This window comes from Cataglyphis hispanica, chromosome 7 (assembly GCF_021464435.1).
Source record: "Cataglyphis hispanica isolate Lineage 1 chromosome 7, ULB_Chis1_1.0, whole genome shotgun sequence".
Taxonomy (NCBI): Eukaryota; Metazoa; Arthropoda; class Insecta; order Hymenoptera; family Formicidae; genus Cataglyphis; species Cataglyphis hispanica.
The window spans coordinates 4,201,624-4,229,336 of NC_065960.1; the positions used below are offsets into that span (position 1 = coordinate 4,201,624).

Below are 27,713 nucleotides of genomic sequence, written 5' to 3' on the forward strand. Positions count from 1 at the left end.
CGGATCCGGTTCCAGTCGTTGCAATCCGAGGAACATTTTCGAATCCTTTGATCCGGCGTGGCTTTTTTATCGCGGCTCGATCACAATAAATTAATAAACACTTCTTTTTTATCCCGGGCCACAAGGCGAGATGGGCCGGTCACGATATTAGAGGTTTATTAATTTATTTTCTCTTTATTAGGCGGCCGCGGTCGCGCCCGTCGGTAATCAGGGATCTGTAATTAGTCGAACATGCTGTCTGTCCATAGCGATTTATGCCGTGCCCCCGGGGGTGATTCCTCCTTCGGCCCTCCGTCTTTCTTCCTTTCACTCCACCGACGCTTCTTCGATTCTCTCACTGGACAATAGCCCGGCACACTGCCGTTTCTCTCGTCATCCTCTCGTATCTTCCTTCGAGGAAGGACGAATTCTTTGCCTACCTATCGGCACGAGGCATCCTTGAAACCCATAATTGTCGGCGGAAACCGCGAGGCATAAATGCCGCACTCGTCTGATCAATCACTTTGTTGTTGTAGTTTCAACGCGTTGCTTACGGAATATTCTTAACTATTATAATATCTAAATGCGCATTTGAGTGAAGAAGAAAGAGCAGGCTTCGGGCATTAATTGAAGGTTTCTTACACAAATGATATGAGCGCAATTTCGTATCGTATGAGTTAATTAGAGGTTTATCCAGTTAAAAATTCTGCTGTGTTGTTAAAGAGATGCAAGAGCAAATTTGATATATAAGATTTTTTTTTTTTTTGAAATAGCTATATCGCGATTATTTGTAAAAAAATTAATGATGATATAATCGTTGAAATTAATATAAATATGATTACAACAGAATTAATTTTAATTATTAATTATTAATATAAATATGATGACAACAGAAGAAATAATTGATCATCATTTTCGATTATTGATTAAATTTGAATAGAAATAATCGGCGAAATTTTCGGAGTAATCTATGTTCCTTATTATAGTGCACGCCTCTCTGTCTCTTTAATCCTTCAACAAATTGATTACTCTTTAGTTTATCCAAACATCCTATAAAGTAATGAAGTGTAGATCGATAACTAAATTTTCACGTCGCTCATCCGCAACGTGCGCGTAACAAAGGATAAAATAAAGACCTCGGTATGTCAATATTCCCTCAAATTGACACGAGCGATAAGAAAATTATAGGTACGTTATGTACATATTGACCCCCAAAGTGCATCGGAGGTTTAACGAGCGACGCGTCCCGGCAAACACCAGATAAGAATCTTCCCGCGGCAGCACGTTCTTTCGTTGACTAAGTGGTTCGCGGTGGATGTGAAGGATCTGGTCTCTGTTCGCCGCCTGGCTTGGATTTAAGACCAACGTCTGGGCTGTCTGTCAGGGACCACACCTTCTGACCGGCCCCTTGGTTCCATATAAAGTATCTCGCCGAAGTTTCATTATTTTCGCTAAGATTGAAGTACGCAAGGGGGAGATACGCTGAACGTCAAACTGCTTTCGCGACGATATTTATAGCCTGGTATAGCGAAGAATCACTTTATCTACTTAAAAAAGCTAATTTTTATTTTGTACAAAAATATACATAAAATATTTTTATATATTTATATATATTTTTATATATATAAATATAATATATGAACATATAGATTAGTTTCTATCTTTTCGTGGTAAAATTGAGTTTAGACCATTTTTTAAATTCTTTCATAGATAAAGAATTAAGCTTTATTGTAAGATTGAGATAATTTAAGTGCATCGCGAAGAATATTTTACACGATCCCACGGATTGTTTCTTCAAATTAATATATCGTGCGCGTCGCTTAAAAACGTCCGAACGTAATTGCCTGCAATTTCTCAACCACTTTGCGGCAATGATATCTCCGAGACAAAGTACTTTATAACACGGCGGTCTACATTATAAAAATGAAATTCCATGCTCTTCGCCGGGAAGATCTTTTTTTCTTCCGGCGATAACGGTCGCGCATTTTTCTTCGTGAAACCTTAATTCGGACTTGCGTCCGCGGACCTTGGCCGTTTTGCGTCCCGCGGACGGCTTATCGTCGGAATGACTTATCGTCCGGGACCAGCCAGCGCATTTTTGGCGAGCGTGAGTAAGAACGGTGGGACCCCGCGCCCGTAACAACCTAAATTAAGTTCGTGCCTTCGTCTCTCACCCGTATTTCATTTCCGTCGTCCGGCAGCAGCAGCGGCGGCGTTCGTGCCCGAGGACGCTCGTTTTCTCGGGTTTAAGATTACCGCACCTCTCATGCGGCAAAGAAACGAGCCTCATACGAAGCCGACGCGAACGTCGAGATCTGTAATCGGCGCTGACGCTCTGATCGCGAGCGAAAGAGATCGCCGTCTTTCGTCGTCGCTTATCGCGATTTACACTCGAGAGGCAATCGACGTACAAAATATCGCGATTGTAGGATTGACAGCTGTAACAGTCGTGTTTTATACAAATTAATTAATCAAATTTCTTTAATTAATCAGGGATCTGATTTCCTCTCGATCCAGGAATTCAGTTGTTATTCCTATCCAATTGTTGCAGACATTTATATCTATAATCATATAGTAAAGAAAACAACAGAATATTTTGATAGGAAATTTGATTTAACAATTTATATTTAAAAAAATTATATACACATTCATTTTTTGCGAAATTAATTATCAAATTATGAGAATTTTACAAAATTGTCTTATAATACTTGAAATTGGTCGGTTGAATTTATAAAAGCACGCGTGTAGTAGAATTATTATCTTGATAGCCTAATATTTAGACGTTATAATATAAAGACAGTTTTGCATTTACTTGCAATTATTATCATTCAAGCCTATCTTTCACGGCAATTCAAACTCGCCGTATTAATAATCCGTGCTGCGTAAACATCAAGTATATCTGAGTCGAGATTAAATCGTCTTTTTTTTGTGACGGCTTTTATCGCGCCTCGTTTTCGCGAATTAAAGGTGCACGCGCTGATTGAACGGTTCTCACAATAAGCGTCGCATGTCTCTCTGCCGATTGAGCGCGTGTTTCTTCGTCGTATTTACGATTGTCGCGACTCATAAAACGGGGATCCAGCTGCGATAAGACACGCCGTACGACAATCCCGTTCCGCGCCGCCCGATAAGGATGCCATAGACCTTCAGCGGCTAAATGGATGTAGATTGAATCGTCAAGCGGACAATTTTGTTTTGGATCGGAGATCGAGACTGATAAATGATTCATGCCCCGAAGAATGGACAACGGCGAATGGCGTAGCGAATGCTTTTCTATCGATCTTGTTTCCTGATACACGATTCGTACGAATCTCTATTTTGTAGGTATCACAATGATATCATATCGATACAATTAAATGTTTTATTACATATTGCAATAAGTAGAATAAGAATATCTTGATTCAAAATAGTGAAATCTCTTAATAACGTCATTTCTGATAATCGCGGATGTAAAAAAATTGTGTGTAAAAAAATTAACGATCTATCGATATGTGAACATACTATAGAAAACTGTAGGCTTGCCAAAGTAAAATTCATGGATCTATAAAACCAGAGTTCTACATATAAGCTCTGAGTAGATGAAGCAATCGATGGATCTACGAATCTATGAATTTATGGATACGTAAACTTCTTTTCTTTGATGGATCTCGCAATCTCTGCGCTGCCGGGGATCCATGAACGTATAAATTTATGGATTTACTTTACGACTCATCAATCCGTAGATCTATGAATTCATAGATCTATAAACATAAGATTGATGAATCTGTAAATTCAAAAATATATAAATGTATAAGGATCAATGTGACCGATAATCTATTCTATATTATTTTTTTCTTGTTAGAAAAAAAGTTTCGGAATCACTTTGTAATAAACAGAATACATGCTGCGCGTAAGATAACGCTTATCAACGATAGCGTTAGCCTCGCGCTTTGGCGCCCGCGTACGCATCAAAGTCAATGCACATCTCCCGAAATCTTCGCAGACCATGCGGTTTTACCTCACATGTCGCGTTTGCGTCACATCCTTCGTGAAACGGCCGTGCGTAAAGTCTCAAGGACCGCACACACGTTGTGCTTGTTCGAAGAAGACATCGAGAGGATCCACACGTGTGTGCTTGGAGTTCTTTTCATGTTCTGTCTCTGTCTCTCTCTCTCATCTCGCGCCGCGGGAGAAGCATTATTATCCTCTCGATAACGGTGAACACTCGTAAGAATGGGGGGAAAGCAACGCTATAGAGAGTTCGCAGACTTAATTTAGGTTATTACGACGTACGAAACCTCGAATCGGGCGCTATAAGTCATTTCCGACGATAGGCCTGGCGTAAGTATTCGCGCGCGGCCTCCTTTCTCTCTCTCTTCCTCTCTCTCTCTCTCTCTCTCTCGCTTCTTCCGCATTAATCCTGGTTAAGAAAGTTTTAAGGTGCGCATAAATTTTTTAAAGGGCTCGTTAAGCCGGGCCACTCTCCGGTCTCTCGCTGTAAATAATAACTTTTTTACACGAGGTTTTAATCCAAGCTTGAGTGTACAATTGCTTTCTATATATGTTCGAAATACCACGCGGAGTTTCGCCAAGTTGTGTTCTTATTTGTCTATGTAATCTTGAAATAATCTTTATAAACGTCTTTGCTACATTGGAGATTCCACGGAACCAAGTTAAATCTTGATCCACGCACGTGAATAGATTTATCTCGCCCAAATAGCCGTATGAAATATTCGTAGACATGCATTTCGTGATAGAAAGTATCGGGTTGTCGTGATTTTACGTCGAGCACTCGGCATATCACGCTATTTCGGTATCGCTAAGTTCATAACGTAAGACGGACGATCGTTTCGGTTGACGTCTATCGAGCATTTGGATAAATTCCGACAATCGCGGAGATCGGTGTTGCAAATGTAATCGCGCGTTACGCTTCGTACGGATTCTGTTGGCGCAGGATAAGCGAGAGGATATCGTTTTTGCGACATCTGATAATTCGCGAACGTCCGGTACAACCGTAAGCGGCTCGTTAAATCGCCAATGCAGGTATCATTATAACGCTCGTAACGTTTTTACTTTATGTCGCTGATAAGCCCCTATCTACGTGTTCTCGTATCTGTCGAGAACGGTTAAATAGAGAGCTGAAGATTCAACAAAGCTCTAGATTTGATGCATATTGCAGTTTCAAAGAAGAAATTATTACGCGTCAAATATACCTACATTTTGAATTTAATTTTCGATTATGTATCTTATCTAACATCTTATCATCATATTATCTAACATTTATTTGCCTCTCTTCTCATAATTGCACCGTCCTACTTTGAGGATATTACGTTTTCTCGGATTATTTTTTACTCAGAAACAGTACGCATTACTGTAGACGACAAAGCTTTGTGACTTGCAATACCGTCAGTTCGGCGAACAGAATTTGATCCTCCGCGAGTAAGAGTAACATCGTTAGGTGTTCTTGCAGGATCGCGTTCAGTTACCGGAGGCGATTTCTATCCTCGCACCCGAGACACGAAGCTCGAAGTGGACGAAGATGACGACGATGACGACGACGACGACGACGAAGAGAAAGAAGAAGAGGAAAGAGGCGGTTATACGCGGCGAGCGACGCGAGCGTATAAGCATAGCCGGCATGAAATACGATGAGAGAGTGCCTCGGGTGCGAGACTTATGCTAAGTACACGCATACACACACACACACACACATGTCTCGTCGTGGCGTGCATTTTATGTTCGCGTCCGTCCGGTCCTCCGTCTCTCCGTTTCTTCATCTTCGTGAACGCCGGCTCCCGTCTTCTACCTGCCTGCACGCGCGCGCGCATTCTTTATATGGGCCTGCGACGGGCCCCCGGTAGTACCTGGGGGCATCCGCGACGACACGTTGCCGATGTCGCCGCATCGGTTAGGAATGTTTGGCCGTCTTTCTTCTCGCCACGCATAGATTTATCGTACATCGTACGCGCCGATTAACGGCGAACCGCGCTGTCAGATTATGTGTTTTAGAAGTTAAAATGACGAGATTATTTTCATCATTCATCGTCAGCAGCGAGGAGAAGCTGTCGAGAGAATTTCACCTCGTCATATATATATTTTGATAAGTTTTCATATTCTTTTTTTATTATTTGATTAAAAATTGTTTGCGATGTTTCTGCCCAAAAAAAAAAGAATATGATGAGAAATGGCATTCGAGCAAAGAAAAAAAAAAAAAAATTGGTCTCGAGAAAAGTTGCGATACTGCATGCGATCATTAACACAAGATGCTATATATTTTGCACGATTTGCAATTTTTTTTATTTCTTCAAAAACGTATGACCAATTCGATCAACATGGTCCATTTCGGAGGGAAATGACGGCGGCGGCGGCTGCCTGGTATCGGTCGACAATGACATTACTCAAACGGACCTGACAGACGTATAAAGAGTTAACGACGCCGGCATTACGGCGTATGTGCACGCGAGCATTTGTAAGATCTCGTGGAATGACGGGGGAGGAGAGGTCTTCGGGTAGGGGCCCCGCGAGACCCAGAGGCGACGGTCACCATAACTCATCTTCATCGAGCCGTCAACAGGTCGGTTTCCCTTACGATCCGTGTGTATTCTGCAGGATCTTGGGTGACTTTTCGTGCTCATAACTTATCACTCAAGCGATTTTGAAAATATCGTAGACAGAAACGTGTCTATTAAAAAAAAAAAAATTTTACCAAATTTTTGTCAAAAAAAAAACAAAACATAAAAAAAACAGATATCATTACCGAGACTAAAATATAATAAACTTTTAAAATTGTACTTTAAAGAAAACATCTAATAATAGCATTGCAAAAATGGTTGACTAGGATTAATGTTAAGGATTAATTAATTAAAAGAAGCGATGACATTACTCTCTCTCTGGACCAGTTTAATCATTTAATCTTGCGAGCCGTTTGACTCGCAATCAGAACGATCGTCCTTGTCGTTACGTGTTCGACTATAGATGTGCACGAAAGAAGGAGCAGGTCTCTCGTGGTAGGACGTGTTTCTTTTTATTCGGATACAAGTTTGCCGCGACGAGGCCGTCCGAAACAAAATAGCGCATTAGCGTTCCTTATGCGTGTATTGTTAACGAGCCATGCAAATCGATCCATTCGTTAGTTAGGGATATCAGTCGGTAGCTCTCGTCTCGTCTTTCCGTCGCCATGTTTCCGTTCCCTTCGACCGGCGCGATTTGTCTAGTTGCGTATACAAACATCGCGCGCCGGGTGAAGACGATTTGTTTAATGACACTCTAGTCAGCGGTGTCGTATCATCGTGAATGACTGCGCAATCTTCTTGGCAATACTTAATTGCGACATTCGGACAGCATCGATCATTTTCGCGAACGTCGAGAAAATATTGTCATATGTCATATATTGTATTTACTCAGAAGTTTCCAGGGTAAGGACACTGAAATAAAAATAACAAGAATTTTGCTGGTAGAAATAATCAGAAGAATTATATTATATTTTCACGAATTTGTAAACAATAAGATGCAGAATATTAATTGATAATTTGGTAATAACCGTATGATGAAAATGGTCAACTCTTTCTCTCTCTTCTCTTTCTTCTTCTTCGATTAATAAACGCGTGATATTGCGAGATTGAACAGGTCTCTTTGTTTGCAATTTTATATTAATTTCGCCAACTTTTTATCGTATTAAATTATAAAAATGTATCTATACTGTTCGTAGAATTTTTTAGAGATATTTATTCATTATTTTTAGAAGGTACATAAAATTTCTAGACATGTATTCTCCAAGCACAATGCGATCTTGCGATAAAACTGCGATAAAACTAGAATGTACGCGCCTCGTTTCGGTGTTACACGCGATATTTCGCAGAGTCTTACGCGTATCGAGAATCGGTGCGTATGTAAGATACGAGGGATCGTATAAACTCGGACATCGCGCCTTCTCCCGTTCGGGATACGATCTGCGAACGCGGTGAGGACGATGCAAGGACACGCAATTCCCGGCGATATATATATATATATATCGAGCGAAAGCGTGGGCATCTCGGGACGACCGATTCGCTTCGCTCGTCGTTCGGCATGCTACGGGGACTTAATGTCCCCATGGAAGCGTCCGCCATGTCGGCGAAAACGATCGCGTGCCAGTAGATGGATTCGGAGCATCCAGTCGGAGAAGAGAGAGAATGAGATCTCGTTTAGTCGTGTCTCGGCACGAGTCTCAGCCACGGCGCATTCATTATCGTTGGCCGGGTGTATTATGTACGCGCCATCGCTGACAATACGCCGCGGCGAAACGTATGGCTGGAGGAATTCCCCTTGCTAAACGTGTCGCACCTCGGCGACACGTGGTGTGCTAATTTTGCCTACGACGATGTCTTGGCTAATATTGTGCGCTCTCATAAAAGATGCACAGAGATATTAATCTTGTGCGATCTTGAAGCGAGATAAATTCGATATGATAGTTTAGGGGACATATACTATCTTAAATATATCAAGAAATTAAAAAAAAAAATTTATATATAAATTATAATTTTTTCAATATGTTTTTTGAGAAATATATATATATATATATATATATATATATATATATATATATATATATTATGTGAATAGAGAAAGTTTCTTTTATATTTAATGTAAATAGAGAAAGTTTCTTTCACATTTAATGTTTCTTTCACTTTTTAATTAGCATTAATAAAAAAAAGGGATATCGCAAAATTTTATATTTTATATGAAATTTGATTATAAATGTTTAAATCTGTTTGCATTTACACTTAGATATTGGGCGCCGATTTGTATCGTGATTAACGAGCAATGAGATTTTCTTGTTTCGTTATCATACAATACTAATTAACCCCCCGACTGCGGCATAAATTGTTGACTTAACCGCGTAATTTCTTATTACCGGGTCCATTAGATCGAGGCGAGTACAATTTTATGAAAGCTCGTGTGGGATGCCAACGGTATAATTATTTGACGACATAATGAATATTGCAGGCTAGTATCTTGAAACTTTACAAGATTGTGATATATTACTCTATGGATTGAGATATTACTCTGTATTCATATCTCGCATTTAGCGCTAAGCGTGGGTGTTGCGATTCTGGCTTTTATGAAGATCACGTTCAATGTTATCGTAGACTGAGAATCGCACAATCCCATTTAACGCTACATGTTATACAGTATATTATACAGTACAAGATATTAATATATATGCATATTATTCGAAAGAAGCAATCCTCGTAGACTTCAATATGCAACAAATCTTTCCAATACTAATTCTGACTTGAAGAAAAATGACAGAATGACGTAACGTTATTCGAGCGAGCATAAAATTCTGCTGAGCTTCTCAGCATTACAGCTGATAGTTTTCTCTGTTATTTGAGCAAGAAAGTTAATCGTTGGACGAGCAATTTTAGATTTGCATACACGATAAGCTAATAGGAATCGTACTTAGAGAGAATATATTATTCGAAATATAACCCTCTGAGTTTCAATTTTAAATAACACATTTAAACGTCTAGCAAATTCTTTTTTGAGACAGACTGTATTTCTGTTTCTCTTTATCTTGAAAGGCGTAGGCAAATCTCTAGGATTTCTATGACGAGGATCTCTTTCTGCGAACGTTCGAAACTCGAAACCGCGTCTGTGTTGATGTGTTGCAAAAGACAAGAATCTTGCTAAATCCACACCCAGTTCGCGAAGGTGCATAACAACGCGAATATACGCGAAAATTATGATGTACCATAACTGACGACACCATACATCACGCTCCGGCCAATAGTCATGCCGCGTCGCGTCGAAACTATCATCGTAAAATAAGAGAGGGCGAAAGCGCGCGTTGTCTTCCACCTACGAAGCCGTTGTCGAAGTCGAGCCATTAACTTTTTTCACGGGCTCGTTAGGCCCGGATTCTCACCGTTTCGTGGGTGATACTTCGAGGAGAGCAGTCGTTGTAACGCCCGGCATTATCGATCGCCATCAATTACAAACCATCCAAGATCGCCTGAGATCGTTAAGCCAGTGTCGATTAGATCGTTTAACCCTCACCGCTTTCTCGCGCGACGATGTCGATCTTCAAGTTCTTAAATTGATAGTGTTAAAAATATCGCAGACGATAAATTGGACATTAGTTTTTTTTTGCAGCACCTTTTGGTAGTTAAGCCACGAATTAAAACAAATTCCGCGAAAATTATTAATTTATATATTCGACTTGTAAATCCAAGTGATTAAAAAAAATTGATATCAAAAAATGTAAAGAATGTAAAAAGAATTATTTTCTTTTATCGAGACTTATAGTGTTTTTTGTATATAGTTATCAATTGTTTAAAATTTATTTTTTAGAATGATTTCGAGTATAAGAAACAAAAATAGCAAATTATTTATCAAAACTCTATATATTCACAAAATTTTATATAATTTTTGGGTGTATGTATTTTGGAAAAATTGTTATCCTTAATTAATATGTATTATATTTAAAAAATCTTATCAATATTATTCGTAAAATTAAAAATTGAAAGTATTACAATACAATTGTTTCACGGGATTTTTTGCAAGTGCCAATCAGCCGTGCCAATTTCCTTCTCACCTTTTTCTTTTCGCGCGATAATTCCGCGTGCGTGTGGCGCGTGCAAGCAGATTCAGCAACGACGCGAACGTGTCGCGGGTATTCTCAAGGTGCGTGCGCGCGTACCTGCGTGCCTGCGCGCGTGCACCTTTTCGCTCACTCACTGCCATTCCCGGCAGTTTAAGATTTCTCTCCCCTCCGTCTCCCGCTCTCACACGCGTGCACGGGCGCGTGTACCGTCGTCACGGACACGCGGCCACTCACACGTCCTCACGCCCTCCTCATCTCTCTCTCCCTCTCGGTCCACCGCGTTCTCTAAGGCGACTTACGCCTACACGTTGTAGTTGCAGCATCCACACTTAGCCCTCCTCAGTCCAGCGCGTGCCTCCACGCGACCAACCACCACTGCTCGACCACTGCTCTCTCACTCTCGCGCGGTGGCAAACCTCAACACGTCTGACAAGTTTGCGCTGACAGTGCTTTTGGCAGCATCTGTTAGATCGTGTGAATAATTAAATGCTCCACTCCAGTGTTTTGTGCGTACGTGCCTTGCGTGTAGAGAAAATTAAATGAAATGTGTTGAATGGCTTTTATGACGAATAATATCGATGCTTTCTACAGTATAATTGGATTAGTGAAACTGAATAAGAAAGCCTCGATACTTTTTTTTATAACATTCATATGCAAAATGTACATCGGTGACGGCATATATTGGATTAGGTGATTTAAATTTGTTGACAGCTGAGCATTCTTCAACTTCTTGTTTTTCTTTGCCAAACGAGAATTAAAATAAATATGTGTCTGATATCGGAGTGACAGTATATCAATTTTGCATGATTAAATTTTACTTAAAAAGGACACGAACGCTATTAATGTTCTCTGATAGTGCGGAATAATTTAATAATAATATTCACAACGGCTGTCTCTTTAAAATTTTTTTACTTTTTCGAGTGTAAATGTATCGTGATTGCATAAGAGCTAATGAATGCCGGCAAAATTTAATTCATTAATTAGACGAGCCATCGTTAAAATGGGTGATTGAGTTGGTGTTCGCAAAATTCATGCGCGTTACGTCAAAGTGATTCGATCAAGTTTCATGATAATCTCACGATTTTCCAATGAATGGATATTTATTTCGAAAATGTAACACATGTTTAGCGCGTAAAAATATTTTACATAAAATAAATTTCAGTAAAAATACGTTTGCTTATTTAGAAATTTAAGTCGTATGTTCTCGATGGCGTACAGAGGCACGAACGAGCGATCAGACTTCTGATTTTATCAAAACAAATAGGCTGAGTAGAGAGAATTCACGTTCGATCGTTCAGAGGTTCGATCGGAGCCGTTGATGATCGAAGAGTGGCTAGAGCGCGCGGTTTCGTTGACGATCGTATTTGGCATCTGGTCTCATCAAGGCGACGATAAAACGTTGCGAGAGAAGGACGACAGTTGTTTATCGATTCGTCGATCGACCGGGAAACGTCGCGCTTGTTTTTCACGAGAGACCAACGCTGGCACGCGGATTGGAAATCGGCGAGCGTGGGTCGACACACGGCGCCAACCTGTTGCTCGAGATCGGACTCGTTTCCATTTAGAGGACTCCGGGTGTCCAGCCTGGGGGACCCGTCCTCGATTCGGAGAGCCAGGGATTAATCAACCGAACCGGCGGACATTCGAGTGCCCGACTTCTGATTAACGCCCGAGAAGCGTGTCTTTATCGAAGGCGCTCGGGGAGCCAGCGATTGATCCCGGCTACTTCTGATTAAAGGCGCGTTCTTCTCGAAGAGCTTGTTGACGATAGCAGCTCTTCAAGATATGTCCTCGTCTCGAAACTAAGAATTAATCAACTCGTGATTACAGACTCTTGTCAAATAAGAACTCTTATTAAGATTATAGGATCGGCGAAAAATTCTCGAAATAAATTCTCGAGACTTGGGGTTAATGAAAAAAAACAAGCTCGCATTTGAATCTTTGATTAATGTCGAACCTATACAAAGGAGAAAAACGATCGCGTTGAAATAATATGTAGCGTAACTTTCCGCGAAAAATTTCATCACCGAGTGGACGCCTACAAAAAGACGAGCAAAATCCGCAAGACGCGCGATTCATATCGAAGATCAAGACCGATGTGACGACGACGTGAAGTAAATATCTCAAGATGCCTAGTTACTCGGTAATTAGTTTTATGGTCCTCTGGACCAGCTTGTCGTTGGCGAGCCTCTCGACGAGGGAGCTGCTGGAGTGTCGGGCGAACTTGACGGCGACGATCAAGAACGACTCGATGTTCCTGGGCAAGGTGCGCCAGTCGGACTACATCTTCACGGGGAAGATCAAGGAGCTGCGGCACGAGGGACAGCTAATTCATGCGCGCGTCAAGCGGGCGATCAAGGGCGCGTTAAACGCCACCGTCGATCTCGTCGTGAACGATACCTGCGGCAACTACGTCAGACGCGGCTACACCGGCATCTTCATGGCGCGTCGCGGCGCCGGCGACGCGCGACACATCGGCAAAATCGTCATGCACTTTGGTCCAGTTCCGCTCACCCTCGCCAATCTCGACAGGCTGAACGCCGCCGTTAGAGGTGCGTGCATGCGAAAGTTTTTCATAGGACAAATATATCGTAAGATAAATATATGTATAATTCTAATCTTGTATAATTTAGAAGAATTTATTCTTGAACGATCTCATCTTTGCACGGTTTCGTAAAATATTAAATTCGCAGGACTATATCTTGAGAATTTCTTGCTTTGTTTCGAGCATATATGAATTTATAGAAAAATTGAGAAAATTTCGATTTTTTTATTCTTTGTATAATTTAGGAGTAAAGAAGGGGAATTTATATCCACGATGATTCTCATCTCCTTTTTGCATATTATGCAGTATTCTCTTACAAGAATCATGCGTGAGCGTGTTGACACGCAACGCATTGTCGACACGTGGGTGGATAAAACACGTCAGACGGTTAGCATTCAAGGTCTACTGGACAATCGCCTCGACAAAAGCGCGAGACATCTAGAAACAGTCGAAATATCCTTTTATAAGTGCGAATTAATGTCCAGAGGCCTATAAAATAAGTTAAAATTAACGTGCGATATTTGTTTGATCCACATCACTTAAATTCATAATAAATAATAATATATCTCATAATAATATCACAAATAAAAAATTATGTCTTTGTATATTTCTCTAAAATATTTCTTTAATTTAGAAATTATTTAAAAAATTAGTTAAAAAATTGCTTTGAAGTTTCATGAATCGCGCGATTTTACATATCGAAGGTTAAGACCTCGATGAAAAAGCGCGGCTCGCGAGAAAATTTGATCCATTACGCTCCGAGAATAATTAAATCACCGTCGTTTCGCAGCCGCGCACGCAGGCCATGCCCCTTTTCATCATGTTAATCGCGCTAAATAAAGCGATGCGCATTATAAATAAATTACGACTATAATTTAATTCCTTTACAATCCAGGAGAGCGTTTAATTCCTCCTCCGGGGCCAATGATACCGTTCCGGCATGATGTACTCCGTCGGTCGCCGGGATTGTTTCGTGGACTATTAAAGAAATTAATGTAGGAATTATAAGAGGCTGACTTCTCTCGAGGCAATATCGCGTTGCCCAAAGTAACAGGGAGCTCGTGATTTATTTAATAAGAGGAGATTAAGTGCGATCCTTCTTCTTTCTTTCTTTTTATCTCCTGTTGCTCGGATCCCCTCGTCTTTTTGTCCCGAGATTGGTTTACGGTCGAACGTCGCACGACGATGTCAACGACGAGCGATATGACGACGCTGATGAATAAAAGTCCCGTGCCGGGGCCCCCGCGGCTAATCGTTTAATCTCAATAACTCACAATGCCGCCTGAGCCGACAAGGCTATCGCGTCGCTTTCCTCGAGACATCCCTGCTCCTTTTCCCCGGTCATTTGCAAGTTGATCGGCACCGTAAAGTGTCGTCGATCTTTGACGGAAGCCGTCGTATATAATTAGAAGTTTTTCCGGCGATACCCGCGAGGCACGACTCGAGTTAACGAGGAGTTTAGCTCGCTATCTCGAGCGCCAAGCGTCAATCAGAGGACACGGAAGCGCCCGTGTTTTGCAATACGTAATGAAAGAGTCGGAAGCCGCTGAGAAAATCGCCACTCTCGTTCGCGCAAGATGCAAGATTGATTACGCTTTCCGCGATATGATGCAACAAAAACTATTCGAGATATTTTTACAGGAAATGTGTAGAACGAGAAAACGAGATTTTTCTCTGAAATTGAACCGATTTTTCTTGGCAATTTTTATTAAATACTTTAATAAAAAAAAAAAAATTGGGATTTCATCGCAAGAAAATCTCGTGTATAAAAGTCGTTATAAAAAGATGGTTGTACTGTTGACTCGAATCTTGCGGGAGATTGCTGCCCACACTTCCCTTCTTTCTCCGTCAATCTTATCGTTCGCTCGATTCGATCGCGACTACGCGGTGCCGCGTTAATCACAACGCCGTTCGTTCATTGGACGTCGATTTTCGGAGATTGACGACTCGCCGTTACCTGCCCGAATCGTTTTACCGCGACGCGGGAATGGCGATGAGGATTTATGCGCCGTGCAATTCGCACGCAAATTTCATCTGTGGGAGGAATTATGATACCCTCGAGCACACGTGCACGCTTCTTCAACGACGCTATCAATCTTTTCCCGGTACGTAATTTTCGCAGAAGTTCCGCGGGTTACGTACCGAGGGAGATAACGTTGTTCTCGATTAGGTTGCAGTCCTCCTTTTATCAGCGAGATAGCGTACTTCTGGCGATAGCTCGAAGTTGCTGCTGTCATTGCGCTTTGCCACTTACAGATTGCAACATCGCGAATGGCGAAACTCGTATTCTGTAGATATACTATAAACTATAAATTTTCATAGATATACAAGTAGTTGTAGATATTGATATCAAATATATTATTAATTTTGAATGTAAAAAACCTTTTTTTTTTTCTGAACCTTGAGTGAGAAAATAAAATCATATATATATATATATATATATATATATATATATATATATTTGTCAACTTTTTAACTTTTCGCACAAAAGTATTTTTAATATAAAGCAGAAATCTATGAAAAGCAGACGTCGCGCGCATCCACACCACCGCGATACCAAATGCCGTAATTATAGCACGACTGGCGAAGCTGCACCTGGTCGCCCACGTTCGCGTTATATACCGTCTCGCGTCTCACTTGACGCTCGTTCCCGTCGCGGCTGCCAGGACGCGGCGTTTTCTCCGCGCCGCGAGTCCTGAGACCCGATTCAGGCGCAAGTCGCCTCTCTCAGGGGGATAAGCATAATACGGTGCCGGCCCACGCGTCCTGCCAGTCTGCGCAGCCAACACAGGCACGCCCAGTCACATAACTGCCCAGGTGTGCCCGATTTCGAGGACTTCTCTCTCTCTCTCTCTCTCTCTCTCTCTCTCCCTCCTTCATCCTGCCAAAGATAGACGAATTAAAAGCTATTGACGAGATGTTGCCTTGCAAAACGATTGGTCTTTTGAATTTCTCATTATTCGTTTCATTGACATGAATGCTAATTAAAAGTTTTCCAGTCGAGACGCGTTGACACTCGGTATTAATCACCGTAATCATACTGCATTGTGAGAAATTACATATAAATTTTTTTACATAGAGTTTACATATGTAAAATTCTATATCGAGCTCTAAAGAATATCATCAATGCACCAAATAGATGATGCGGTAAATGAATAGTATTAAAACACGAGAAAATGTGTTAACGAAATGCATATAATCTTATGGGCTTGAAGAGGGGTGATGGGGGGACGGGGGAGATGGCGGAGAAACCCCATTAATTTTTCATTGTACATACCACGTGTCCGAAAAAAGTCGATAATGGATCTCCGATTGAGCTTATTGCGCGATCATTGTTACGATCCGATGCGGCGCGGGTCGGCACCGATTTCAAAACAGTAATTATCCGCGCCCACGCGCCGACGAGAGTATGAAATGAGCCGCGTGCCTCGCGATCACGATCGTCACGATCCTCGCGATCAATGATATCTCGGTCCGTGGTGACTCGTAATAGATCGAGGAGGAGAGACGGTCGGAAGTATAACATAAAGTACGGTGGCTGCGAATATCGTTGGTCAGGGTCGTGCGCTCTCTCGAATCGCTAATACATCGGTAGGTGCAGCGTGAAATTAACGATACTTACGCTTCATTAATTAGCGTCTCCGCATAATTCATGGTCGATCACGCGTTCTTAAGATGCCTCGCGGTAGGATAGCGCTGTATATCATCCGCACGATTATAGTTTCCTTACTATTTCACGGATCTCGAATTCTCGTTATCCGTTTCCCAGCGAAATTAATAATAATAATCATCATCATTATCATGTGAAAGAGAGAAAGAAAGAACTTATTTATTAATAAATTTTTTAATGTACAATGCATGTAGCGAGCATATCGTGTTTATCGTGTCCTCCGCGGAGAATATCGGTGTCTCTGGGGAAACAGTAAATGAAAAGCAGAAAGGGACATGAAAGAGATCGATAAGTCACGCTTCATTAATTTTCCTCGCGTTATAATTTGTAGTCAATGGCGAGCGCGTTTTTAAGATTATAACTGAAACACGTATCGCGACAGGTACGAAGCAGTTACCGATCATAATTTTAGCACGTTTTAGCCATTAATAATTCATCAGCGTACTCCGATTACGGTTGAAATTAAAAAAAGAGTAGCGGAGCGCGTAGATCAGATTAAGTGGAAAACCGGCCGACGTTTTCATTAGCGCCGCTACGAAAAAAAAAAATCGATATATGGCGACGTTCTAATTTAGCGCGAATTATTAGACAGTGGCCTGCGCAGACAGACTCCGGAGTTTCGTGAGCTAATTTATCGTCGAGTCAACAATACCAACGGTTATAATTAGTCGCGTGTCAAAGCCCGGTATCGACTCTCTATAATTTCAGTCATTAATAATTCATTCGGCGACGCCATTCGATAGCCAATAACGCGAGAAGCTCAACGTTTACAGCTCAGCACGCATGATGGAATTGGGTAAAAACGAGATGATTCTCTTCTAAACGGAATCGAGACGAATGAAAATCAGCGTGTGGATTGACATTCTAATCTAACGCAAATAATGAGATAGTGATTTGTGTGCGCTATAAAACGTGAACAGCCACTGGTGATTATATAAATGAATTGCCTTTGATTTATTCGTAAGATATTTATTGATTATTTCTATCGAACTCTTACACATGTAATAACATTTCTTTGAATAAGACTGGTATAACGGTAATTTTTATCTAGAAAAATACTAAACACATGTATAGTAAATTCCGTGGAGAGAATGTCTGAAATTGTGATTTTTACTTGCTTGTGTAATCTTTACGATTGATACAAGTGCGTTATCCAATCAGGCCGTTGAATATCATGCATTCATGTTCGCCTACGTATAACTATCAGTTTCTACGTTTCATTTCGCGCGGTTTTCTTCACACACAAATCGCAGACGTTCTAGAACATAAGGCGTTACTATCTCCGATTTGATCGTGACACGAGAATATACTACGCGTGCCATACGTGTCATTTATCCTTGCGAGCTTTTCTGAATTACTTTAACAGATTTAGTCTGTATACTTTATATAGACTGACCACCGTAAGAAAATCTGACGATAAACTGTTATGGAAACCATGCAATTTTGTACGCTTTTTTGATAGACAAAAGTAGTATATTATATACGGGCTATTTTTCTATTGTATTTGTCAAAATCCATCAAATTTGTAATTCTTTTAAAATTTTGCGAAAGTAAAAAAAAATCAATTTTAAATCAATAAATGTGAGCTCAACGATACACGATAGATTCAAGTAACATGTATAAAATTTGGAAAAATTTTCTGATTTACCATCTCGTTTTTAATATAACTCGTTTTCTGTCTTTTCTTTCATATACTTGTGGTGGTTGCGTGAAACATATGTCATTTGCGACAGGGCAAAGTATCTAGGACCGGTCTTGCCACTGTCACGGTATCCGCATTTATCGATAATTGCGATTTATAACGGCAGCCCTTGGTGTATGCGTCATTTGTCGCCTCTCGATTTGCGAATCCGGTACGGCGATGCGTGAGTTTCGCGCGACATCAAAGGCGCGTTGCTAATCTAATAATCGAGTAATATCCTCACGGTGAAAGCAAAACGTATATTTCGTTCGTGCGCACCTCGGCGAATCGGAAAGCATAAATATTGTGATCCGGATTCACGAGTCGAAGTGTGCGACATCGGCAACGATTAGTGAACGCGATCTCGAAAATATCGTTACACACACGATGATTATATAAATGCGAATATATTTTTTATTTCTTAAAAAAACATATTCGTCAAAGCATACGATATTAAATCTTAAAATAATTAAGATTTAAAATTGTTTTAAACTTCTAAATTTTTCATCAACTTCTTTTGTTTTGTAACTCGGCTTGAAATTAGTTGCACCATTTCAGGTAAATACATTAAATGGCAATACTTAACTTTAATCTCCTCGGTTAATCCGCTTGTCTGATCATAATCTTTCTACTAGTAATCTAGTAGTTCACCTTTACCTATAGCGCAGCGCGAATCGCATCGCGAATTATTACTCATCGACGATAATCCCTACATCTAATGCTTTCTTCAAGTGCATATGAATCCAAGCATCGAGCATCACGTATATAATACACCTATAATATCTCTCCGCGTGGGTGGGATTAAATTCCTTCCTTTATCTCGGCGATATAAATTTGTCGGTCGACTCTTAATTCCGAATCGCGTTCCGTCTCGGAGGTCGCCGATTAGGATTTACAATGTATATATTTTATACGTGCATTCGCGTCATCTGTCACCGGGGTACAAGGCGGGTGAGTGGAGATCGGGCGGTTTATATGCCGCTGAGGCCGATTCCGAGGGGATTAGCTGGCTTGTTGCGCTCACGCTTGTTGCAGCGAAGCTCTACCATCAGCGGCTTCCCCGGCTCTCGTGTTGCTCTTGCTTGGTTGGTGGTAGGCGGCTGATTGCGCGGCCATGAGAGCAGCCTGTATTATGCACGCTTTGTAAACCGAGCCGCTGAAAAATTAGTCGCGCGCAAAGTGCGCCGGGTAACTCAATACAGAAGGAACAAAACAGCCTAAAGCCGACACACGTACAATGTCCACATTTGCTTTTACCAATCTATTATTTGGACAGTTTATAATTGATTTTTCTTGAACGAAAATATTGGAAAGTTCATAGAGTTTAATAGATAGAAAGAAATTTCGTTAGAAATTTAAATATTAAAAAAAAATATAATTTAATTAATTTTAATTTACTGCTACATTATAGGATTAAAATTGTATATGAAGATTTTTATGTTAATTTATAATAATGAAAAAGGCGGATGTTAGAGGATTAGAAATTTTGTTAGAAATTTAAATATTAAAAAAAATATATTTTAATTAATTTTAATTTAGAGCTACATTATAGGATTAAAATTGTATATATAAAGATTTTTATATTAATTTATAATAATGAGGAAGGTGGAAGTTAGAGGACTAGCCAAATGTAATTTCTAGCCGAATAAAAATCGATTTGTCGGTTACGAAAAAATTGCGTGCAGTACTTTATTACAACTCGTGTGTAGTCTTTTCCTCATTAGCGAATGGTATGAATAGATGTAAAGTCAGTGTGGAATTTACGAGTACTATAACTTCGTTGTTAGCGAGAGAAATATTATTTAATCGTCATACGGATCGTAAATCGTTCCTTGTTTCTTCTGCGAAAACTAACGAGAGAGAATGAGCCAGTTTATAATTATCTAAAAATTAATTCTCGTCTTAGATTTTAATCCGCTATCATATCGCGTCGCTCTTGCGTAATTCGGTCACTCTATTTCCGATCCACCTCACGTTTGGTTATTTTCACAAATACTTTGCTCCACGATATTCTCGTTTTCTGTTTTTGACTTGTTGGAATAAAAAAAAAAAAATGAAAGAAGACGCGCTTCCGCATGTTGAAATCACGATCGTTCCATCTTCTCAGTAAATAAAAGCTTTTAACGCCCTGGCCATAATTCGAGGCTCGGAGACGGAATAGGAAAAATGTCTCTGAAAATTCCGCGTTTACGTCAATATTGTTCTAGATAGTTGTTATAAGTGCAATGTTGAATATCTGGCTGCAGTTACTTATGTAGAAAAATATCTAGTTTGAAAGAAAAATAACCGTGAAAAATATCTTCTCTCAAGAAAATCTAATTTAAATTGCGTTGAATTTTTTTCAATATATATATATATAATTTTTTATTGTATTTAGCTAAAAGATTAATAATATGCGAGAGACAGCGGAAAATCTTTTTTTCGTGATTTATATATTTTTTAAATTCTGATCTTTTCGAATAAATCTTATGATACACAGATATCTTGTACATTTGTAAAAAATTGAATTACAATTTAGATACAGTTACTAGAAAATATCAAATTATGTGAAAAACTGGACACAGCATTTAGATATCTTCTTTTTAAATATCTACAATAAAAAACGTTGATATATATATTATAGGCGTTTGTTCGATGAATACAATAATCCGATCATATATAATACTGGAATAAATTATGCTTAGAATGTCTTAGAAACACATTTGACTTCCATAATAAATGTTGGAGATTGTGACAGCTTTTGCGACGTATATTTGAGAAGTATATAATACTTCCACATAAACGGACAGCTTTATTATTAAATCATAACTACGTCTTACATTATATGCGGAAAATGTTATTCAAAATTTACCGAATAGCCCGAGGGACCACAGACCCAATCTTCTTCAATTTGTTTGGGCCTGTGGAGAACGCGGACCAGAGTTAATTTCTTCGGGCGACTGAAACACACGTGGCGATGCCTCCGCCCTCAAATCGACTTTAATTAAAAGATTTCGCTCTATAGGATTTTCCCACGGACGTGTGCTCCCCCGCTCTTCGGGGCAACTCTATCCGAAAAACGAACCTTTAGTATCGTCCTTGATCGTGTCAGCTCGCGACAAGATTTATTTTTGAGCACAAGTGAGTGTGAGAATCTAGCGCTATATAAAAGAAGAGTATAAAAAAATTAATATATTATACAGCTATTTATACAAGAAATAATTATCTCATGTAAATTTATGTAATTATATACTGCATGTGTAGTAGTATTTTTGTGTTAAGGTATTATGATGATTTTTAGACGATATTCAAAAGTTTTTGAATCTCCAGTAATTTAAAGAGCTTTTTTCAAGTTTTTTCTTAAGAGAAGGCAAACGATACCGACTCGCAGGTTTCGATTGCTCGTGTATCGCTTGAAATAGAAGGGCGATTCGGCCGACTATGTTTTGATTCGATCTCGACGTGGCGTGGCATCGAGAGGATACCAGTTCGTTCGCTTTCTCCGATGTGTGTAAGTCCGGGCCATTAATTTGAGCGCGTGTCACGATATTTACGGGGGTGCGCGCCGCCTCGTCAGGCCTCTCTCGTCCTCATCCTTTACCGACCTCCTCCTCGTCAATTAGTCTTTCAACGTGGCTCAACTCGCGCGAGAGCACGGGATCTTCCTCTTCCTTTTTCTTTTTTCCGTTTTCTTCGCTCAACGACGGTCACTGCTTGTTCTAGCGACAGCTTCGACGCTTTTATGTCTGAACTATCGAATAACAGGAAGCGATTTTAAAAATAAAATTATGGAGGAACTATTGAATATTTTAGGAATAAATCGGTTAATGTAAAATTCGCAATTAATATCGCAATTTTTTAAATTATGTAAATAGTAATATAAATATTTAGTTATATTAATTTCTTAATAATTTTATGATATCTAAGTAGTTACTATTAATATCTATATGTCTATGCATTTGATTTGAATGAGTGGATCATTTCTCAGAATCAGAGATTAATTTTCATTAATTTTATCTTTAGAAGAAATTTAATCAGCTGTGTTGAAATTTAAATTTAATTTGAGATGAATTTGACATTGCGCAAAGTACTTTTAGCCTTTTGAAATAAATTAATAATTAATTTATGAGCTAAAGTAAAGATTTTCTCTGTAGAATATAATTAAATCTCAAAGTCGTAAATATTATCTTATATCAAATTAACTTTTTTATATAAACTAACTTTAACTTTTTAACTTTTTTGTGATTGTATTTTTGACACAATTTGAATTGCACAATACATAAATTCATGAAAGTAAAAATTTAATTTCTACTTTTTAAGGAAAATATTTATTTTAGCTCACAAATTAATTATTACTTCTGTATTTTAAAAGGCTAAAAATGCTTTCTCAATATCAAATTCATGAATATCAAACTAATTAGATTTTTATTAATTTTCAACGTAGCTGATCCATCTATTTTCTCCTTAAGATATTTATAAATAAATAAATAAAATTTTATGTGATATTTAGATAAAAAAGATTTCGGTAAAGATTCCGTCACAGATAAGTGAAGGTGTAGTGTAGGTGTTACATGCTTTGACAGCCGTCACTATTCCCACCTTGCCCAGCATCCGCTTTCATTTCGAGCGGCGTGCGTTTTATTTCGAGCGAGCGCTTTTATCTGGCCTGCTGGCTCACCATGACACGAAAGACCTCTCTCTCTCTCTCTTTCTCTTTCTTCTTCTCTCTTCGTGATTTTTTCAGTCGCTTCTAGGACTTCGAGCTACCGATCCTGACGCCGGTAATAGGGCCAGGTCTGCACGTACCTTCGACCCTTTCTCCTTCTCGCGTTCTTGCGAGGTCAAGGAGCCACAATCTCGTCCATTCTCTCGGGATGCTCATAAAGACGTTATTGCTATTATTACTATTACTGCCGTCGTTATCGCTGTTATTGTCTCGCTTCGAACGCGTGCCGCACGAAAAGTCGTGCTAGAGAGCGATCGGTGGCATTTCCGATCTGTACATCTCAATGTATACTGGGTATATCAGAAATGGTATACTTGTTTCTTACGTTATGAATTTTTTTGTTGCTATTACAGGAAATTTTAATTTGAATAGTTATTGTTATTTTCGCTAACTTTAAATCTTTCATATTCTGATAATTTTAAATTTTGTATTTATTTTTGAAATGACACAGTCTTGAGATCAGAAAATGTCTTAATATTTATCTCTATTTTTTAAATTCTACGTTTATTCTAAATTTGATCTCTATTTCTACTTGTTTTGTTATTTAATTAACTATGTTTCTGATTTGACTATAAAAATATTTCGAAGCAAGTACATATATAACTTTTGAGATACCTTGTATAATATTATCGTGTGTCTATCTAGTTTCATGTGATCCCTTTTAAGTGTAGCTAGCCATGAGATCCAATTTATTTCTCGGTAGGTTTGAATATCGTGATCGAGCGCGCGATACACGTTGGAATAATATGTCTCGAGATTAGTATGTCCATCGTAAATTGGAGCATCCGTTATTTCAGATAATGCTAACTTATTCTTCAATCCGGTAGGAGCGATTTAGAATCTCGCAGACTATGATTAATTTGATTGATTCAAACAGAGAATTAAATTAACATAGTAAAAGAGAGAAATTGAGAATTATCCGAAGGCATCCGCATCCGAGAAAGAGAAAAATACAAATCAGAAAACTGATCATACAAAACGTATTTTTATTTTTTATTTTTAAGAGTGCGTACTATATTTTTTATTTATCTGCAAGAATCAATATTCTTTCAAAAGAGGAAGAGGATGAAGAAGAATCGTTAATCGCATTAATAATCGTACGAGCTTCCTCAAGGGCCCTTAATCCTCGCTGGTCGAACCGATTAAATCATCTCCATATTGAACGAGTAGACTGACCTTCCTATCTGCCGATCGGAATTTCCGGCTTGCGGCTTATGGACACCGCGGCAATTAGACAGATCGGAATTTCGTTTTCGCCGCGCGCATCGTTAAGGATGCCGCCGTCGCCGGAGGTTGGACGGAGATCGGGATGGCTTTAAAGATGATTTTTGATGAATTTAGTCGGATTTAATTAGGAGGCGCGCACGCTCGCGCGCATGTTTTCGTGGCCCGTTACTCAAGGTGGCTTCGCGTCCGCGTCCGGAGACGTTAAGAATCGAGTTTTGCATGGCCGCGGGACAAAGCCATAAAATACCGAGCGTAACAGCTTTCAATTATGGGTCCCCGTATGCGCGCACATGAACGTAGTCTCGCCCGCCACCGTTAAGGGGGAAAAAAACGAACACTAATCGTGGAATTCCCTCGTGGTCGCCCTTGAAATTGTTTCTCGTGTATTATTTGGACCTTGTTATAAAGGACTGAAAATGCGCCCGAATGCATTCGGGTTGATGTGAGGGATGTTGAAGTGTTGTCTGAGATTTAAGATAGAATTGTACGTCATTAACTGTGAAAGAAAAAAAATATCTTTGACATGTGCAAGATGCAAAATATTAAGATATTGATTAGAAGATAGGACATTCTTTTATTACTAACAAAAGCTGACTATTTAGCTGACATAAAAGTAAATTAATAATTTTTGAAGAAAATGTGATCTAGTTGTAAAAATGAGAATATATTTTACATTCTGCATTTCAAGCATTAATGAACTATTTTTCTTCCAAGATGTCGAAATATTCTCCCACATCCAAAAACAGATTTATTTTACATTGCGATAAGAAAATTTTGTACCGCCGATCAAATATAATTTCGCTTTGTGTCTCTGACAGGTAACGGTCATAATGTCGCCATTCCGATCTCTTGCGGCTCGGAAAGACCATTGTTGCGTCACGGTGGCATTTCATGCTCCGAGTCGCAATCAGAGATTTTTGCACGAATGCTCGACGTCGTTTATTAGGTTCATGCGTGATTGGCGTCACGGAGAATTGCCGTAAAAACGTCGGAAGTGGGTGATAAAGGAACGTGAGTGACGAGTCGCGTGGATAACCGTTATGTCAAATCGCGAAGGTGTTCAATGTAGGTGTTTCGTAAAGCTTTGCATGAAACTTGATCTCGTATAATTTTTTTTTTTTAAATTGGATTTCTCAGACGATTTTATTGACTGCCATTTAAATTTAGCAAATAATCAATAATAATACGCGACCAAATTTAAATTTGACTAATTGTAAATTCAATTAAATTCTGAATAGATGGAAATCAATAATCCGGATGCTCTAAGTTGAATTTGGACTTAAACAACTTTAGCACCGTCCGAAATTTTGGAAATAAAATATTTTAAAACAGATTTACTAAAATATATATTCTTAATATAGATACAGATTTTGTTAAAATAAAAATATATTATTTCTTTTTATGAACAAAGATATATAAAATTTAAAAAAATAAATATTACACTTTTTAATTTAAATGTAACAATTTTATAATTAGTATTATATTTAAATTGAAATTATAATGAAATGCATATGAGACTATTTACACACGTTTGATTTTTTTTACGAGTTAGATTTATGATTTATTTTAAAAACTGGAAAGAAGGGGAGGAGGGTATATATGAGTGTTTTTCACATTCTCTCATTTTGTCTCCGACAAAATTTTATCGAGTATCAATATAAATTTTATGAAACACCCCATATGATTGTGTCATTCCATAATGACATGGTAATTGGTGATTTGTCAAGCCGTGGACAAGCTTCAGAATTGCTCACCGTGTTAACCACTTGGCCGAGACACGACACAAATTTGCCGGGAATCTTTGGAGCACTTCGATGATGAAGAAACGTTCGATGAGGACGAAACGAGAGAAGGATGTAAAAAAGAAAAGAGGACAAGGAGGAAAGAGAGGGGAGACCGCGTGTGTTTTTGCGCGATGTGTGTGCAACGCGAAACCTGATTCGTCTTCTCTTTCGGAACGTCATAATTATGCCATAATTGCGCCTCCGTTCGTTATTTGAGGATGGGATATGCGATTACGCGCATATGAAATTATAACGTACGTGCTTCCGTAAAAATTATCTGGCAATTTCTCAATTATCCGGCTCTCCCGGTGACAATGGGCGTGGTTTCAAATTCCGCGGTATAGAAGAAGAAAGAATATAGAAAAACAAGAATATATAAACTGAGTGATCCACAGTCCGTTTAATTTTTATTTTCTTTTTTTAACTTTACATCGAGACATCTTTGAAAGATCAATAAAATTCGATTATCTCTCCATTCAACGTGATTGCTATTTCGAATCCGTAAAGAGAAAAAAATCTAAATCATGCATGTAGTTATGTAAATGATTTTTTGGGCGATCAACGATTCATCGTCAACGTGTGATCGATCAATCGAGCCGTAAAAAGTTCTTCGACAAAAACGCGCACCGATTCGTTCTATTCCCACATTTGTCCTCGACACGTGTCGCTCTTCTCTTCTACGCAGAGAACGGAATAGTGGGTGGAATGTCGTTACATGCGTGCCTGTTCTTCCTGTAGAGACTGAGAGAGAACGCGCATCGAGTGGGTGGAATGTCTCGAATGCATCCAACTCTCTTCTTTTCGGCATCTAACACCGCGCCGCCAGTAGAACCAGTTTTTGTTTTTCGGAGAAAATTAAAATTCCTGTCTCTTTTTTTCTCCTTATCTTCTCTTTCCGCATTGACGTATTTAAAAGCAGCAGTTTTCATCTTGTATAATCAATATATAATATCATATATTCTCTTTTTTTTCCTCTTTTGTTGCTTGAGATTTGTCATATGAAAAAGGCAATAACGTAATCTTCTTATGATCTCTAATTTTATAAATTCTGATTAAGATTTTATCAATTTTTCTTATAAAAAGCAAATAATGATAATAATATAAATATAATAAAAAAATATAATATAATAAAGAAATAAAATTTTATTAAATTGCTACAATCTCGTCTAGTTTAATTGTTTATAATTGTGAAATTATTTATTTCTTGATATTGTTTTTATTAATAAATTAGTTAAATATTTAATGAGAAACTTTAACTCTCTCTTGCACTCATAAAAATTGAATTACCATATAACTTATAGTTATACACATTTTTATAAAAAAAAACATGCGCATCTTTTTTATTTATTATTATTTGTAGTGGTTGACATAATGTTATTTTTTCCTTAAAATAATCGTCATCCACCATTAAGTTATAAATTGTGTCGTGAGTGTTACGGATTCTAAACTAAAAGCGTGTTTCTCAAAAGTAACACGAGCTCGATCGATATATCATTTGTTTTCCTTGCATTCAAAATGTGATATAAAATGTGTGTCTAATCGTATTCGCAAATGAGTG

The 27,713-nt window shown here is 38.9% G+C and overlaps 2 protein-coding genes across 2 annotated transcripts in view; both read left to right on the plus strand.

The window, feature by feature from the left end:
- The window catches only part of LOC126851120 (agrin-like), a 459,405-nt gene that overhangs the window by 50,268 nt on the left and 381,424 nt on the right, over positions 1 to 27,713 (plus strand). The gene's annotated exons all lie outside the window — the stretch shown is intronic.
- The window catches only part of LOC126851163 (uncharacterized), a 264,034-nt gene continuing 247,350 nt past the window's right edge, over positions 11,030 to 27,713 (plus strand). The window contains exon 1 of the mRNA XM_050594835.1: positions 11,030 to 13,095. Within this exon, the coding sequence (XP_050450792.1) occupies positions 12,672 to 13,095 (424 nt within the window). The 5' untranslated portion in view covers positions 11,030 to 12,671. The remainder of the gene's footprint in view (positions 13,096 to 27,713) is intronic.